The sequence below is a fragment of the Sorex fumeus genome, unplaced genomic scaffold (assembly GCF_029834395.1).
Source record: "Sorex fumeus unplaced genomic scaffold, SorFum_2.1 ptg000241l, whole genome shotgun sequence".
Taxonomy (NCBI): Eukaryota; Metazoa; Chordata; class Mammalia; order Eulipotyphla; family Soricidae; genus Sorex; species Sorex fumeus.
Window position 1 is genome coordinate 267,864 of NW_026606298.1, and position 19,023 is coordinate 286,886.

At 43.4% G+C, this 19,023-nt stretch overlaps 1 protein-coding gene across 3 annotated transcripts in view; it reads left to right on the forward strand.

The window, feature by feature from the left end:
* Positions 1–19,023, forward strand: part of DST (dystonin) — a 415,725-nt gene that overhangs the window by 163,963 nt on the left and 232,739 nt on the right. For all 3 annotated transcript variants that reach the window (XM_056108983.1, XM_056108981.1, XM_056108982.1), the window contains exon 6: positions 11,433–11,599. In XM_056108983.1, the coding sequence (XP_055964958.1) occupies positions 11,433–11,599 (167 nt within the window). The remainder of the gene's footprint in view (positions 1–11,432; positions 11,600–19,023) is intronic.

Sequence of the window (19,023 nt, forward strand, 5' to 3'; positions counted from 1 at the left end):
GTGCTCACGAGTGTGAAGTTAAAGCTTCGATGAGTTGGAGCTGAGATTGTCCAGTGGGAGAGAGAAGACAGAGGCTGTGAGAAGAAATGTCGAGAGAGTTGGGGTGACGGGGGGGACCAGGATTGTCATTAAGGAAGCCAGGGAGGAAAGAGCCACCATGAGAGATGCTTCAGAGAGATTAAGAGTAGAAAATGCAGGAATTGAAATACAGACCTCGAACTCATCTTCATGTTGTTTTTCTATCATTAGATTGTTAGTGCCATCAGCATATAGCCAAGGTCTGGGGATGGTACAAGTGAGCATTTTTATTGTATTTGTGGAGGAGGTGAATGAGGTGAATGAGACCAGTTGTAGTTACTGGTTTTGGCATATCGAATACACAGCGGATAGCTTGCCAGGCTCTTCCGTGCGGGCGGAATACTCTCGGTAGCTTGCCAGTCTTTCCGAGAGGTATAGAGGCTTTTGGGGTGACCTCTAATCACCCTTGTAGGTGTTACCATATTTGAACCCTATCAAATATGGTACGACAATTGCCAAGGTGTCGAAAATCAGATGGGCTGGTCACGTAATGAGATTTAAAGACGACCGTTGGACTAGAGCTGTTACTGATTGGATTCCACGGGATGTCAAGAGACCGCGTGGCCGCCCACCTTCCTGATGGTCAGACTTCTTCGTCAAGATCATGAATGATCGGTTTGAGGCTCTTCATGTTCCCGGAGCGAACAGATACCATTGGGCTACACTAGCACGCGACAGGGACAAATGGAGACGTTACTGGCGCCCGCTCGAGCAAATCGACGACTAACGGGAAGTTAAGTGATTAAGTGATTGTGGAGGAGGAGGCACTTGATGATTCCTCACAATGATTACCCCTTTAGTTCCATGTGACCTGCCTCTTTTTGTACCCTCCTGTGATGTGATGATGTTTTATAGGATATCTGATTTCCTTCATGACTGGCAAAGTATCATAATGCTTCCTTAGCTAATCATCATGTCATTTGACTAAGTTTTAGTGGAAGTGGATTGCAACAGAAAACAAAACACAACAGGTTAAGTAAAGATAATGTTGTGTGTGTGTGTGTGTGTGTGTGTGTGTGTGTGTGTGTCATACTTGGCGATGCACAGGGGTTCCTCCTGGCGGTGCTCAGGGGACCTGGGATTGAACCCGGGTCGGCCACGTGCAAGGCAAACGCCCTACCCGCTGTGCTATTGCTCCAGCCCCAAGATAATGTTTTTTTTTAACACATTTTTTTCTGAGTTACTTTACTGAAGGAGAGAGGAGAGAGTGAGTCAGAGGGAAGAGGGAATTGAGTTATGAAGTTTATTTTAGGATGGAAAGAAATTGGGTACTTAAAGTATGAGAACAAAGACCCAGGTAAGAGAAGATAATTGATCGAGGGAGACCCCCGGGATGTGGGAGAAGGAGCACTATTTGTAGGCCACAAACATGATAGTGAAGGAGTCTTAGTCTTGTTATGGTTTCCTCTGAAGAAGGAAAAAAAAAATCAGTGATTGCTAAACATACATGAGAAGTTGAATGGTGTAGGGAGTTTTAGGCAAAGTTGAAGAATTGCAGGTGGGGTTGGGGCAGGAAAAGTGGCTAATTAGAACCCAAAATAAGATTGCTAATCTTCACAGATTACCTACGAGAGATTGCAGCGCTGGGATTTGTGGTGGTAGCCATGTATGTATGTGGTCGTGTGGTTTCCTTTCGTAGAGCTTCATACCATAGAGCGAGAGTAGGGAATATCTAGAGCCAACTTGACCAGGGGTGAAGTTAGCTGTGTGGTTGCAAAGTAAGAACAAGGGTGTGACCCAAAAGGAGAGAGAGAGAGAGTAAGAGGGAATGTACCTGCCGTAGAGGTGGGGAGATGGGGGGGTGGGGGTGGAGGGAGGGATGCCGGGAACCTTGGTGGTGGAGAATAGGCATGGGTGGAGGGATGGGTACTTGAACATTGTACGACCGAAACGTAATCATGCAAGTTTGTAAGTCTATAACTGTATTTCTTGGTGATTCATTAGAATAAAAAAAAATTAAAACAAACAAACAAAAAGAACAAGGAGGGGTGCCAGGGAGTCGAGGCTATTGGTTGAAGTGAGAAATCATATGGGACAGGCCAGAAAGAGGAGGAGGAAAAGAAGAGGACTCAGAGTCTGAGTTGGATGTTCTGAGACAAATGGGGAGCTGTCGATTTAGTGCTAATTGGTTTAGCTACAGTTTGGGCAGGAACAGTGCTGGAAGAGCAGGAAATGGCTGTCAGAAGGGAGATAATCTGAGCTGACTAGTTCCATTTGAGTAGCAGTTGTGGGTGACTGACAGGAGAGACACTCACACTGGGAGGATGGGGGGCCAGGTGGAGACAGGGATTCACTCGGCTCAGTACCCAAAATTTGGGATATACTGGAGTACTTTTACAAAGAGGAATCTGGTAGAGCCAAAGTGACTTGGACTGTGAGACAGTGAGGCTTTCTTACAATGCAAAGGAGATTGAAGACTCTTGGCTCTGTACTGTGTGTGTGTGTGTGGGGGGGGGGGGGGGGAATTAGAGAGCACTGGCCTGGCTCGTGGTCTGGACCTTGAGTTACCTTAGGAGGGAAAACCTGGAGCCCGAGAGAAAGGCAGAAGTTCTGGAGGGTGCTGGAGGTGTAAGAGCTTTTGCTCACCACGGAAGAGATATATCTGGCAAGTTCGAAAGTGGTGGCAAGCTGGGTCAGGAGAGACGAGGCAGAGATGAAATAAGGGCATGAGAGGCTCAGTGACAGGAAGAGCTTGGATTTGGTTGGTGGCCAGCGATGATCTGGACATAAAGCATGAGGGCGTCAAGTTTCCTAAAGGAACTCTGGTAGACAGTATTCTGTTTGTGTTTGATACTAATTGGCAGCCTGATGGTGAGACGACTTTAAACAGCAGTCTACTGCTGATACAAGTCGAATTCATATTTATAGTCTTCTAAATGCTCTATGCTAAGTGCTTGGGATGACCTATTTTATCTAAACTTTATAACCTTGTTTTTGTTTGTTTGTTTTTGGGTTTTTGTTGTTGTTTTGAAGGGGTTGCATACTTTGCACACTTAAGTTACTCATGGCTCTGTAAAAGGTAAAGGTAAAGGTAAAGGCCCTCCCGTTGATCGTCGATTTGCTCGAGCGGGCCCAGTAACGTCTCCATTGGAGACTTTGTTGTTACTGTGTCTGGCATATCGGATACTCTCGGTAGCTTGCCGGGCTCTCCGAGAGGGGCGGAGGAATCAAACTCGGGTCGACCGTGTTGGCCGCTTGTAAGGCGAATGCCCTACCCGCTGTGCTATCGCTCCAGCCCATGGCTCTGTACTCAGGAATTACTTCTGATGGTGCTCAGGGGACCATCTGGGATGTCGGGAATTGAACCCGAGTCAGCTGCATGCAAGGGAAAGTGCCTTACCGACTGTACTCTTTGGTTTCCGAAACTTTACAACCCGTTAATCGGGGAGGATGTATGATGTCATCATTTAAGTCTCAGAAGTGAGGTGGAAAGGAGAGGGGTTACCGTGTGCCTGACTCTGATTTGGATCTCGGCCTCACAGGGCACCTCAGTGTCACTGGGCAGAGCCCTGAAAGCCCCTTGACAGGGCTGGGGGTAGCCCTATTGATCGCTGCAACTGCAAGACCCAAGCAACGCTGCAGCCTCAGGCCCTCGCACTGAGCTGCTGACCCACCTGGCTAATAATAACATGGAATAATATCCGGGACTTCTGGGTGCCACGTACGAGGAATCTCCTCCAAAACAGAGAAAAGAAAAAAGTCCAAGTGAGGAAGAGAATATTTTCTAGGGTTGTATAGACACCTCAAGGTAATCATCCCGTTAACTGTTTGGAGTTGGCATTTGAATTCAGGCAGAATTGAGTAAGGAATTGGTTGTTGCTGTTGTTGTTGTTGTTGTTGTTCTTCTTCTTCTTCTTCTTCTTCCTCTTCCTCCTCCTCCTCCTCCTCTTCCTCTTCCTCCTTTTCCTCCTCCTCCTCCTTTTCCTCTTCCTCTTCTTCTTCTTCTTCTTCTTCTTCTTCTTCTTCTTCTTCTTCTTCTTCTTCTTCTTCTTCTTTTTCCTCCTCCTCCTCCTCCTTTTCCTCTTCCTTTTCTTCTTCTTCTTCTTCTTCTTCTTCTTCTTCTTCTTCCTCCCTCCCTCCCTCCCTCCCTCCCTCCCTCCCTCTCTCTCTCTCTTTCTTTCTTTCTTTCTTTCTTTCTTTCTTTCTTTCTTTCTTTCTTTCTTTCTTTCTTTCTTCTTCCCCAGTGATGGGCCGGAGGGATAGCACAGCGGTAGGGCGTCTGCCTTGCATGCAGCCAACATGACCGACCCGAGTTCGATTCCTCTGCCCCTCTCGGAGAGCCCGGCAAGCTACCGAGAGTATCTCGCCCTCACGGCAGAGCCTGGCAAGCTCCCCGTGACGTTTTCGATATGCCAAACACAGTAACAAGTCTCACGATGGAGACGTTACTGGGCCCGCTCGAGCAAATCGATGAACAACGGGAGGACCGTGACCGTGATGCCCAGTGATGCTCAGGGTTTATTCCTAGCTCTCTGATCAAACTGCTGGAGATTGAACCAAGACAGCTGCCTGTGAGGCAAGCACCTTACATCCTGTATTACCTCTCTGGCTCTTGTGTATGGATCTGGAAATTTTCAATTAAAATAGTGTACATGTGTCTCAGTAAGGAGTATTGTATGTGACTAAAATCTGTCATATTGAAACCAATGGGATAAAATTGAAACTAACAATCTTTTGAAAACTTTATACATGTTTTTCTTCTTGGTTAGCATTTAGTTCATTTTCAGATTTCTAGTCTCCTTATCCTTAGCTATCCCTCCTCTGGTTACATACTGTGCACATGCAAACTTCAGCTGGTTCCATGTAGTGCTGGAAGTACTGACTTTCCCTGTTAATGGAGATGCCTGTCTGTGACTGGACAGGCATGGAATGTTCTTGATCCAGCAGAAAAATAGTGCCACCCCCAACCCGTCTCCCTTTGCTCTGTATAGTTATAAACACAACCTGTGTGGTACCTGCTTTATAATTATGATTCCCAAAGCCGTTGTTTTGTATTTTGTAGACTAAGAAGTTGTAAAATTTTGCCTAGAGGTTCAACTTTTTATTTTCCACAGCTTCTTCCTGGGTAGGTCACTGTACACCCATTTTTTTTCCATAGATTTTGGTGACTTTGAAGCAGCACATTTAAAGAATTTTAGGCCAGGGAGTTACCTCCAGGGACTGAGCACATCTTTGCATGTGGGAGGCCCGGACTTGATCTCTGGCACCAAATCGTTCCCTGGGTACCACTTGGAGTGATGAGTTAACACAGAAGCCAGAGTAGCCTTCCTCCCCATCCTCACCTTGGCACCGCCAGATGTGACCCCCAAACAAATAAACATATAAAACCATTTTTATTTTATTTTATTTTTATATATCTTTACTGGAAAACAATTGAGAGAATAATAAAGTTAAGTTTTTGCGTCTCTCTAGTCTCACTATGCCAGGGCTTGCTCTACTCTGATCTGATAGAGCTTGATTTGTTGGAGGGAAGAATATTGGAGATTTTTATGTTCTCCCTACACACCATTAAAACAACAACAACAAAAAGCCTTAGTATGAATACTGTGTAATGTGTTCAGGCACATAGTTTTTTTTTTTTTTAAATCATGCTTCAGGGTCAGGTGAATGAGACCAGTTGTAGTTACTGGTTAATCAGCCTCGTTCCTGATGCCCCATTCACTCTCAACGAAACGACCATCTCCGAATGCAACAGCTATGTGTACCTAGGTCGAGAAGTCAACATGACAAATGACCTGGCACCTGAGCTGCACAGGAGGAAGAGAGCGGCTTGGAACGCCTTCAAGAACGTCGAAGAAATAGCTAAGAGGACGAAGAACCTCCGGCTCTGGGCACATCTCTTTGATTCCACTGTTCTTCCTGCATTAACATATGCCTCAGAGACCTGGGCCCTACGCAAACAGGATGAGAATGCTATTCGGGTCTCCCAAAGAGGAATTGAAAGAGCTATGCTTGGAATATCACGTTTCACTCAAGTGAGAAAAAGAATCCGGAGTTCTGACATCCGTCGACGATCAAGAATCAGGGATGCTGTCTCGTTTGCCAAGGTGTCGAAAATCAGATGGGCTGGTCACGTAATGAGATTTAAAGACGACCGCTGGACTAGAGCTGTTACCGACTGGATTCCACGGGATGTCAAAAGACCGCGTGGCCGCCCACCTACCAGATGGTCAGACTTCTTCATCAAGATCATGAACAATCGGTTTGAGGCCCTTCATGTTCCCGGAGCGAACAGATGCCATTGGGCTACACTAGCACGCGACAGGGACAAATGGAGACGTTACTGGCGCCTGCTCGAGCAAATAGATGACTAACGGGAAGTTAAGTGATTAAGTGATTAAATCATGCTTTGGAAATTTGTGTGCAGTTCTATGAAAGATGGTTAATTCTTTTGTGGAGGCACACCTGGCAGTATTCAGAGCTTACTCCTGGTTCCGTGCTCAGAGGTCACTCCTGGTGGGGCTCTGGGGACCATACAGGGTGCCGGGGATCGAACTGTGGTCAGCTGTGTGCAAGACAAGTGCACTATTTCTTCAACCCTGGTTAATTATTTTTTTTAATGGAACAAGTTTTTGTGGTGTAGAATAGTGTTAATAATGGTTTCCCTTGCACCTAATTCCAAGAAGCACACCCATCCCAACTGTACCGATCTCCTTCCCCCAAAGATCCCAAAGCACTTCCTTTTCCACGCCTCCTTCCTCTAACTCAGTTGCCTTTGTCCCCTACTTTGCTGTGTATCTCTTAAGTCCTACATGAGAGAAGTTCTCTCTCTACCCGAAAGATGATGAAGGTGACAGGCTTTGTTTCACTTAGAGTCACTGTTGTTTGTCCAGGAGCGACTCAGGCAAGGCTGAGAATGGAGTACCACATGGCAAGGCCAGGCCGAGGCTCCTGAGAACGGGTGTGGGGTGTGGCCCCTGCCGCTGTCCCCAAGGGCTGGGGTTGGGTTCTCCAGGCCTGCCATGGGCTTTGACCACTACACTTTCTTCACCCGTGTCCCTGGACTGTCCCCGAATATTGGCACAGCCAGAAGAAAAAGAATAGGGAATTTCCAGCTTAAACCCATCAGTGTTCATGGAAAAAGCATTCTCTAGGCTCATCCCGGGTATTTTATTCTCTCCTTACAGTTGATTATTTGTTCTGTGTATTTTGACCTCTGATTTTGGTGTTGCACTTGCAGTTAAACAGTATCTGCTTCCACCTCCGCCTTTCTAATTTATTGACTAGGAAGTTGACTCATAGATATGAAATGAATTATCCGCAGCCAGAGTACTAGCCGCCAAGGCTGGAGCCCAGTCTTGTGACTTGAAGATTTTATTTTCCTGTGGCAAAATGACTTGGAAATCCCTGGGTCTTGTGCCCAGCTTCTTCTTTGCACCTCCTGGTCCCTGCGTGCCACCTGTCGTCTTGATCCCTTGGCTTTTTACCCTCAACTGATGGGAGGGAACAGTTGTTTGTTGATGTTAATCTCAGCTTTGGAATTGCCATGTGACCCCAAATCAAGTCACTTTGTATCTCAATACCACTGTCAGCAGATTAAGTGGGAACTTTATCAGGGTTCTCAGGAAACTGAATTGTGCAAACTGGTGACCTGTTTTGTTATTTATCTTATATTACATTATGTATTATTTGCGTATCTAAATGATTGAGGTATTAAAAAAGAATGTTGAAAGCAAAGGGTAGGGAAAATTCAGTAAGAAATGGTCTTTTGTTGAGTAAGTTGAACGAGGACCCATGATAAAATTAGACTTCAGGCCAGATTGTTCATAATTTTATTAACAGAAGAGGGTACTATTTTTCCTCTGTTCTTTATACAGAATACCTTTTGGTTTTTTACTGTTTTTGGCATATTGAATATGCCACGGATAGCTTGCCAGGCTCTCTGAGATGGATAGAGTCTTTTAGGGCAGATCTAATCGCCCTTGCAGGTGTTCCTGTAGTACAAACCATATTTGAACTCCATCAAATATAGTGCGGTAATCTTCGAAGATGGGTATTAAGTGTCTTATAATGTGTTTGGCACTATTGTGGCAACATGGGAAGATGCTGTCGTTAACAACATTGACGAGAAATACGATCAACTGGTTCAGCACCTCCATGATTGTGCGAGGAATGCCAAGAGAGAGATAGCCACAAAAAAAATGCCTGTCTTTGAAAACTCTTGAGCTTATTCACCAGTGTGGCTTGGCGCATGCCTCAGGCAACCGTAAGTGGATGTCTGAGCTCTCAAAGCAGTCCAGAGAAGCAATAAAGGAAGAACTCAAAGAGAGAAGAGCATCAGTGTTGGCCGATATGGCAGAAGCTGGGAAAAGCATTCACAACACCTGCGTGTCCTTTGCCAACCCTACGACCAAGATGACTGCCCCACCACATCCTGATGGATCTATCACATCTTCCGGAAGGGCAATGGAGAAGATTATCCATGACTTCTGCTCACATCCACCTGCACACATACCAAATTCCACAGGATGGATATGTTGTTCCCAATGTTCTCCCTTCTGAAATCTGACACGCCATTTCATCAGTAAAGAAGCGAACAGCACCTGACCCAGACAAGGTCAGACCCGAACACCTGAAGAACCTGCCATCAGTAATCATCAATACACTGGCTCGACTCTTCACACGCTACCTTTCTGAATGCAAGGTTCCGTCCCAATGGAAAACCAGCAGGACTGTTCTAGTGTACAAGAAGGGAGACATTCACAACATTGGCAACTATCACCCGATCTGCCCTTTGTCTGTCATCTAAAAGCTGTTCACTCGAGTCATCCTGAATAGAATTGGTAGAACACTAGATGAAGGACAACCATGCGAGCAAGCCATGTTCTGAAAAGGATTCAGCACAATCGACCATATCCACATGGTAACCACACTCTTTGAGGTTTCTCGGGAGTTTAAGATGCTGCTCTGTCTAACGTTCATTGATTTAAAAAAGGCCTTTGATTCTGTTGAGACTGAAGTGGTCATCGAAGCCCTAGCCAAACAGGGCATTCAAACTCAATGCATCAGGATCCTCCATGAGCTGTATTGCAGATTCACTACCAGGATCTCACCATTCTACAAAGAAGTGATCGTTGATGTCAAGAGAGGGATTCAGCAGGGTGATACCGTTTCACTGAAACTCTTCAGTGCCACCCTCGAGAACATCATGCGACGACTGGAATGGGAAGGAATGGGAGTGAAGATAGATGGTCGGCAACTACACCACCTCCGCTTCGCTGATGACATCATTCTAATAACACCAAACATTAGCCAAGCTGCACAAATGCTGGCTGACTTTGACTGTGAGTGTGGAAAGGTCGGACTGCAGCTGAATCTCATGAACACAATGTTTATGAGAAACGGTCTCGTTCCTGGCATTCCATTCACTCTCAATGGAACGACCATCTCCGAATGCAACAGTTACGTGTGCCTAGGTCGAGAAGTCAACGTGACGAATGACCTGGCACCTGAGTTGCATGGAGGAAGAGAGTGGATTGGAACGCCTTCTAGAGCATTGAAGAAATAGCTAAGAGGACGAAGAACCTCCGGCTCCGGGCACATCTCTTTGATTCCACTGTTCTTCCTGCATTAACATATGCCTCAGAGACCTGGGTCCTAGGAAAACAGGATGAGAACACTATTCGGGTCTCCCAAAGAGGAAACGAAAGAGCTATGCTTGGAGTATCACGCTTCACTCAAATGAGAGAAAGAATCCTGAGTTCTGACCTCCCTCAATAATCAAGAATCAGGGACGCTGTCTTGTTTGCCAAGGTGTCGAAAATCAGATGGACTGGACACGTAATGCGATTTGGAGATGACCGCTGGACTAGAGCCGTTACCGACTGGATTCCATGGGATGTTAAAAGATCGCTGGCCCCCTACCTAAGAGATAGTCAGACTTCTTCATCAAGACACTGATTGATCGATTTGAGGCTCTTCATGTTCCTGGAGCGAGCAGACGCCATTGGGGTACACTAGCATGTGACAGGGATGAATGGAGACTTTACTGGTGCCCACTCAAGCAACTCGACCAGTAACAGGATGTCAAGTGATCAGGTGACCTATTGGGTCAAATTTGCCTTCATAGGTAGTAATCTAGATTAATTAGTAGGTTTATTTTTCATCCATTTGAACTTGAGAAAGTACTTTCTTTCATTGTTTCATCATCATTATTATTAATAATTTGGGGGGCTATATTCATTAGTTCTCAGTGACTACTCCCTTCTTGGTGCTCAGCAGTTGCTCCTGATATGGACCATACTCAGTACCAGGAATTGAACCTGGATTTGAATCCCTTATGAAATGCATGCATTGGCTATCACTCTGGTCTCATCTTAGGAAACTTTTTTCCCATGATGGTTATATTTAAACATTTTTTTCATTAAGACACACTATGATTTAAAAACATGTTCATAATAGAGCTGAGTTTGGCCTCAGAGTAACAGCAATAACATTACTGTCACTGTCACTGTCACTGTCCTCCCGTTGTTCATCGATTTTGCTCAACTGGGCCCAGTAATGTCTCCATTTTTTTGAGACTTGTTACTGTGTTTGGCATATTGAATACGGCACAGGGAGCTTGCCAGGTTTTGCCCTGTGGGAGAGATACTCTCGGTAGCTTGCCGGGCTCTCCGAGAGAGGTGGTGGAATCAAACTTGGGTCAGCCGTGTCAGCCGCATGCAAGGCAAATGCCCTACCTGCTCTAGTTAATAATAATAATAATAATAATAATAATAATAACAAAGAATCAATAATAATAACAAAGAACTCAGACATGTAAAGGGTAACAGAATTTTCAGTGCTTTATGGATAATACAAAATTTCAGTATTTGTATTTGTATTTTTATCCAAGAGGATAATACATAATGTAAAGGATATAGAATAGAATGTTCAGTGCTATGAGGAGAATACAAAGTTTAGTTCCTTGGGTTAGTCTACTAATTTTTTTCAGTCGCACCTATTTTGAAACTTTGTTTTTTTACTTGTAGAGTACAAAAATATACTTAGCTTACAAGGAAGAGTTGTTTTTATAAAGTTCTTGGTACATAATAAGTTCTTAAATTTGTGTTAAGATCTATCTTTCTTTCTTTCTTTCTTTCTTTCTTTCTTTCTTTCTTTCTTTCTTTCTTTCTTTCTTTCTTTCGTCACAGCCGGCAATGCACATTGGTTACTCCTGGTTCATGCAGTCAGGAATTACTCCTGGCGGTGCTCGGGGGACCCTATGGGATGCTGGGAATCGAACCCGAGTCGGCCGCGTGCAAGGCAAATGCCCTGCCCGCTGTGCTACCGCTCCAGCCCCAAGATTCCTTTCTTACTGGTCAACTTACTGCTCAGTTTCCTTTCTAATGGTCTTCCACTTTTCTGTTCTTTAGATATCTGACATCCATGTTACTGGAGAGTCGGAGGATATGTCTGCGAAAGAGAGATTGCTCCTGTGGACGCAGCAGGCCACCGAAGGGTATGCTGGAATTCGGTGTGAAAATTTCACTACTTGCTGGAGAGATGGAAAACTGTTCAATGCCATCATTCACAGATACAGGTATGGAATTTGCAAGCTTTCCCCCCTTTAGACATATACGAGGTATCTTGCTGTCATTTTCAAATACTCGATCTTTTATTCATTTGGAATTCACCTGAAGGCACGGTAGAAAATTTTTAAAATGTGGGCAAGTGAAAATAACGTATTCCCACCACTCAGAGACCCTCACTCTTAACTTTAATGCACTCACACAGACGTAGAAATACAATATGTGTTCGTATTTTGCCAGTAGCCCAGAAAATAGTAATCTCTGATACGTGAAATCTACATGCAGCTTAACCTGAGTTGTGCATTTGGACAACAAATGAGTAGCAACACAAGGGCTTCTTTCCGATTAAGAACTCACAAGTTTCCAAATTATAGGCCCCCCTGGTCTAGTTAGTCTAGTGAGGATCTGACCTTTACAGAGACTTTCACGTGATGATACAATTTTCCTGGTTAGAATTACTACAAATTGTTTGCATTGCACTTAAATGCTAGCTAATGCCCTTATTAATTTACATGTATTCTCCCAATTCTCACAGTACCTCTAAAGGGAGATTGGCATCTTCAGTTAAGAGGTTTGGAAACTGGGACTGGAACGATAGTACAGCGGGTAGGGTGTTTGCCTTGCACGGGGCCGACCCGAGTTCGATTCCCAGCATCCCATAGAATAGAATAGAATGTTCAGTGCTATGAGGATAATACAAAGTTTAGTTTCTTGGGTTAGTCTACTAATTTTTTTCAGTCTAACCTATTTTGAAACTTTGTTTTCTTACCTGTAGAGTACAAAAATATACTTAGCTTGTAAGGAAGAGTTGTGTTTATAAAGCAACCACCAGCAATAATTCCTGAGTGCATAAGGTTCGGAAACTGAGACACAGAGTCAGTAAATGATATACTTTGCAGTCAAACCCCGCATGGAGAGCCCTTCTACTCTTCTTTCTGATATGTGAAATCTACATGTAGCTTAACCTGAGTTGTGCATTTGGACAACAAATGAATAGCAACACAAGGGCTTATTTCCGAGCTAGAGTTCTAGAAAATATTTATTGGCAAGTGTATTCTTTTAAGTCTCAGTTATTCTCCTAGTGTTACAAAGATTTTTATCATGGTTATGAAGAACTGAAAGGATTCCTACATAGTCAGTACTGAAACTGTATACTCATCAAGCGGAGAAATTTGTAAAGTTAAAATGAAAATAATGATTACTTGGCTAGTTTATATTTTGAATGCTTGCTGTATGTGAGGGACTTGTTTAAGTTTTATACCTGTTGCTGTGGTCAGATCTCGCAGCAAGTCTCCCAAAGCAGGAACAATGGCCCAAGTTTTGTTGATGAGGACCTAAGATTCACCAGGGTCCTTCGGAAATAACCTGCAGAGCTTTGATTCCAACCCACATCTGTTTGACGTGAAATTCTATCCCCCACCTTCTTTTTTCCTTTCCACCTCTTCTTTTCATTCCCTTTCTTTTGCCTTCTCATTTCATTTTTTTTTTATTTTGGAAACTTTAGCCCTAAACAATTTTAAGTTCTTAAAATGCCCCTTTAAACACGACAACAGTCTTTTTCCTTTATTGAACAGCCTTTCAGTAAAGACAAGGGTTAGATTACTGAATTAAAAAGAAAAAACCAGGATGTGTTTACCTATGCTTGTCCAAAAGAAAGTACCAGGGCTCCCTAAGTGTTGGTGCCAGAATGGCTTAGTGGTTACAGACATTGTGATTATCACACCACACTTCCATGTGATTTAAAATACCAGGCCTTTAGAAGGCAGGGGAGCTGGTCACGTTCTGTGGTGGGGATGATAAGATCTGTGTCTTTGAATAAGCATATTTGGATTATATACGTATGTCTCGAAGCATCATGAAGGATTTGCTCTTTGGAATTTTTTAGGTAGAAGAAAAACATTTAGAAGCTAACTAATCTAATAAATAACTAGATTTAGAAATGATTTCTAGGCATTGTCTTCTCAATAGTTACAGAGTATAAATTGACATGTGTGTGTGTTCGTGCCATGCATTTTTTTCTCAGTACTTTTGTAAGGGCCAGTATGCATCAAACATCTTAAAATTTCTACGAAAAGTTTACTATCACAGAATAGATATTGCCTTAGGAGACAATCTGAATCATGTGAGTGTGACTTTTAATATTAAAGAGTAATACTTTTTATTTATTTTTATATCCCAGATTTATTTTATTTATTTGTTTATTTTTCTGACTATCTTTTTTTTTAATTTTAATTTTATTGAATCACTGTGAGATAGTTACAAGCTTTCATGTTTGGGTTATAGTCACACAATGGTCAAACACCCATCCCTCCACCAGTGCCCATTCCCCTCCACCAATATCCCCAGTATAACCCCCTTTTCCCACCCTCCCCCCGCCTCCATGGCAGGGAATATTCCCCATACTCTCTCTCTACTTTTGGACATTATGGTTTGCAATACAGACCCTGAGAGGTTATCATGCTTGGTCCTTTATCTACTTTCTGCACACATCTCCCATCCCGACCGATTCCTCCAGCCCTCTTTTTCTTAACGATCCCTTCTCTATTCCAGCTGCCTTCTCCCCTTTGCTCATGAGGCAGGCTCCCAGCTATGGAGCAATCTGTCTGTCCCATGTATCTACTGTCCTTAGGTGTCAGCCTCATGTTACGTTGTTTTACACTCCACAAATGAGTGCAGTCCTTCTCTGTCTGTCCCTCTCTGACTCATTTCACTTAGCATGATACTCTTCATGTCTAAGGAGTGATAATTTTTAAAAGCTTTTTAACCTCAACATTGAACTATGTAATTTGTTGATTTCTTTTTTTAGAACTCATTTACTGTATGTCAGGATTAAATGCATACAAGAATTTTTTGTTGTGGAAGTTTTGTTCAGTTATCTGGTACCTAATAAATTACTACTGTGATTTGTTTTTAACTGAAATTCACAGACTTTTTTTCCCTTTTAAATGAAAAAAACAGATGACTACATTTCTTACATGATCTATAGCAATTAAATGGATGAGATTGAATGACATGTTTTCTACTATTCAATGCTTTGATTTATTTTAAAAGCAGAAGAAACAAAAGAACCACATTGGCAGATTCTTGGACACTGCACACGAATAATCACACTTAGAGAAAAATATCTTACTTAGCAGTTGTTTTATTGATGATTATAACTATGAATTTTGTGATATGGGATATGTTTGGGCTAGAGCGATAGCACAGCGGTAGGGCGTTTGCCTTGCGCATAGCCAGCCTGGCCGAGTGGGTTCGATTCCTCTGCCCCTCTCGGAGACCCCCGCAAGCTACCAAGAGTATCTCGCCCGCAGGGCAAAGCCTGGCAAGTTACTCGCCACGTATTCAATATGCCAAACACAATAATGACAAGTCTCAAAAAAATGGAGACGTTACTGGGCCTGCTTGAGCAAATCGATGAACAACGGGATGACAGTGTTTGTTTTTTGTTTGGGATATGTTTGCCTTTCATTGTAAGAATGAAGACATTTATTTGGACCTTTTGATAACTAGTTTTATAATTTATATGAATTTTATTTGACTCAAAGGTTAAAAAAATGCTAAGGTAGTATGATGATTTGGTCTCTCTCCAACTATTATAGTCTAACCATGTGGAATACTTGTTTGAAAGATACTTTTTGTTTGGACGAGTTTGGAATACTTGTTTGGGGGATCGTAAGAGAGAATGAAGGTTTAGCAGAAAGAAACTTGTGATTACTGTGATAAATGGGAAGAGGGATAGCTTGTCTCTTATGTGGCAAATCTCTATGTCCAAGTAGAATCACAAAGATTTCTCTGAATTAGAAAATAGTATCACTCATTTCAAACTAAATCCGCATTGGGCTGGAAGGGTTAAGCCACTCCCTTATATGCGACTGACCCCACTTCATGGATTCCTGGCACTTCACAGTTCCCTGCATACTACTGGGATAACCTCTAAGCACAGATCTGGGGTAGCTTGGGAGAAATCCTGGGTGTGGGACCAGCTTCATCATGCGTAGATGAATAAACAAATTTGTGTGCCAGTGTGCTCAGTGAAATAAGTCAAAGACAAATACTGGATGATTTCACTCGTGTGATAGGAAAAGGACCAAACTCAAATGACAGATAGTTTCTCCTCAGAGGCAAATGACGTCAAGCAGAGGACCTTCGGTTGTGTATACCTGTCCTCTGTGTCTGGCCCTAGCAGCAAAGCCCTCACAAGACTGCTGCTTCTTGGCCGGCAGTGCCCAACAAGGTTGGCACTACCTGGCATAAGAGGCACTGCCTCGAACTGTATAATATAGGCTGGCAGAGCGGCACCTGGCCCTGATAGGCACAGACTGGCACCAGCTGGCATAGGCTGGCAACTGGCTAATTCCTCTTATGTCTGTTATGATTAGTTTTCAATGAAAAGGATTCTAATGAAAAAAAAAACACTATGCACACATGTACATATGCTAGTTCCTGCTTGTTTTGTTCGCATAAAAGTATTTTTAAATCTTTTAACTAAAGTCCACAGCTGGTAAGAAATCTTAGTCTAAATAAACCTTACTGTTGCCCCCTAAACTGGGTTTCACTTAGAAGAATAGCAAGTAGGACTGGGTTTGGTGGATTTAAATGAAAAGGCTGTCACAGAATGATCTCTCTTATAGGCCATCACATGCCCACCTAGGAGAAATTATCCTGTGGCATCTTTTTGATCTTTTTCTCCTATCAAGAAACATAACATGGAAAGAATAAGTGGCTAAGGACCATAGAACCTGAAGACTGATTTACAGAACTGGGCTTACTGTGGATGGGGGCGTGGAGGGTGCTGGGTGGTTAGTAGGGGATCCAGGGATAGTGATAGAGGGAAGTGCACATTCTTGTGGAGGGTGTGATATTAATATTGTATGCATGAAACCCTACCATTAACAGTATTTTCAGTCATGATGCTTCGAAAACAAAACAAACAACAATAGCAACAACAACAAAAACAGATGCCACGGCAAAAGCTTGATGAATAAGTAGTTCAGAGTGCTCACACATCGCAGTAAAATTGCTTTGCTTCTTTCTGGAAGAGAAAACTCTGACTTCCAGCTTGAAGTTCAGCCTCTGACGTGTCCTTTCCTGTGGGTATCTGGCCTAGTACCTTGATAAAGGCCCAGTTCCATAAGAGCAGCACCTGCCTGCCTAGAATTGCTTAGGATGGAAACTTGTTTGCTGGAACAGGCACGGACTTGAATGCAAACCCTTAGGCCAGAGTGAAATGCGCAGGAAGACCAGGGGAGCTTAAGGCTTGGTAGAGGACAGGTCAGACTAACCTCTTCTAGGGCTGTGTGTTTGGAAGAGCAGCGATTTCCAGATACTACTCTCTTCCTTGTCGTACTTCCTTGTGCCCTGTTCATTTACTTAAAGACTCTTTGGTGGGGGGGTGGGGTTGGGATACTCCTGGCTCTGTGCTCAGGGGAACCATATATGCTTCTGTATATGATGCACTGCTCTGTAGCACTGGCTTCCCGATTTGTGTTCATCGATTGCTCGAGCGGGCCCAGTAACGTCTCCATTGTGAGACTTGTTGTTACTGTGTTTGGCATATCGAATACGTCACGGGGAGCTTGCCAGACTCTGCCGTGTGGGCGAGATACTCCCGGTAGCTTGCTGGGCTCTCCGAGAGGGGCGGAGGAATTGAACTCGGGTCGGCCGGGTCGGCCGGGTTGGCCGCGTGCAAGGCAACCGCCCTACCCGCTGTACGATCAGTCCAGCCCATATATGATGATGGTGAACAAAATAGGGTCTGCTGTCTGCAAGGCAAGTGCCTCCACCCCTAGACTCCCTCTCAACTTCCTATTTAAATCTCCTTTTAGGATTCCTGGCACAATTTAATAGATCACCTCCATAGGTCTAAAGTGTTTTTGAATGTGTGTGTTTGAGTGTGTTCAGGAGATGATTATTCAATATTTTCTAGAAAGTGACTAGGAGTTTTTCCACTGATGTGACTATGCATTTGAGTAGCATTTGACTATGCATTTTTTCCCCTGCATTGTTTGGATTTTGAATTAGAATTAACGGGACCATCATTGTCCTTATATTAAATGGTTAAGGATGCTGTAATTGGGAGGGTTAGACTCTAAGACAGTGGTCAGAGTCATTTCGCTTAATAGTGTATCCTGGAGGCCCATGACTCAGCCATCTGCTTGGATTTAGTCATACATCAGAAACTAAACTGGACTGGTTTATATAATGCAGGGAGGAGGCCCCAGAGGGTTTGAAATGTTCCCACAGGAGGGTGGATTGGTGTTGACTTGGTGATTCTTTTCCTTCAAACCCCGGCTTGCCCTCAGGCCCAGAGATGGGAGGTTGTGTGTGGATATATGTGTGTGTGCACACACACACAGGTAAGGGTGCTGGTTTGTGTGGCCACGGTTAATCCGTTTTGACGGTGTTTGCTTTTGTTTTTTAAATTTCCCTCCTCACATTTACCAGTTCATTTGCTTTGGTGTTTTCTCTCCCACAAGTGAGTGGAAGCATCCACTAAATGTCTTTTACTTTCTGACTTAGCATGGTCACTGTACGTTTTATCTGTACTGTCACAGATGGAAGTAGATTGTCTTTCACAAATAATCAGCTCCGTCGTGCTCCGTTCATTAATGCTTCTTCTTTCATCCCTACTTAATCTGTTTGTCTGTCATTGGAAATTTAAGCTGATTACGTGTTTTTGCAGTTGTGAATAATTTTCTCTGAGCACAGAGATCCATCACTCCTTTCAAACTAATGTTTTAATATTATTTGGTAAAATGCCTCAGAATGGAATTGCTGGGTAATGCTATTTTCTATTTTTATTTTTTAAAGGAATCTCCTTATCATTTTCCCTATACCCTTTACCAACTTATGTTCCCACCAGCAATATATGAGAGTTGGGAATTTAGTTTTTACAAAACAGTCATGAGTATTTATGAGACAAACTCAGTTTCTGTTTACCTTACCAAATGAACTTAGAGGAGTTGAATGGTCAGAGCATAGATGAATAATTTCTTTTTTTTAAATGTAGGAATACTGCTATTTATTCAGCCTTTGATTAATCTGATTGAATTGGGCATGAACTCCACATTAATTTTTTTTAATCACTGTGAGATACAGTTACAAAGCTTTCATGTTTGAGATTCAGCCATACAATGATCGAACACTCATCCCTCCACCAGGGCACAATTTCTACCACCAGTTTCCCCAGGATATCTTCCTCCCCTCCCTGCCCTTCCCTTCCCCCCTCCCAAGTCCTCACTCTGCCTCCATGGCAGACAGTTTCCCCAATGCTCTTTCTCTCCTTTTGGGCATTATAATTTGCTCGAATTTCCCATCACCATTCAAACTGACCTGCTGGGGGCAGATGCTAGATCATTTATTGTCCACTGCCCATTTTGAATATCAGGGGTGCCGTGGCCACGTGCTTCTGGAATCCTAGATTCTAAGTGGTTGG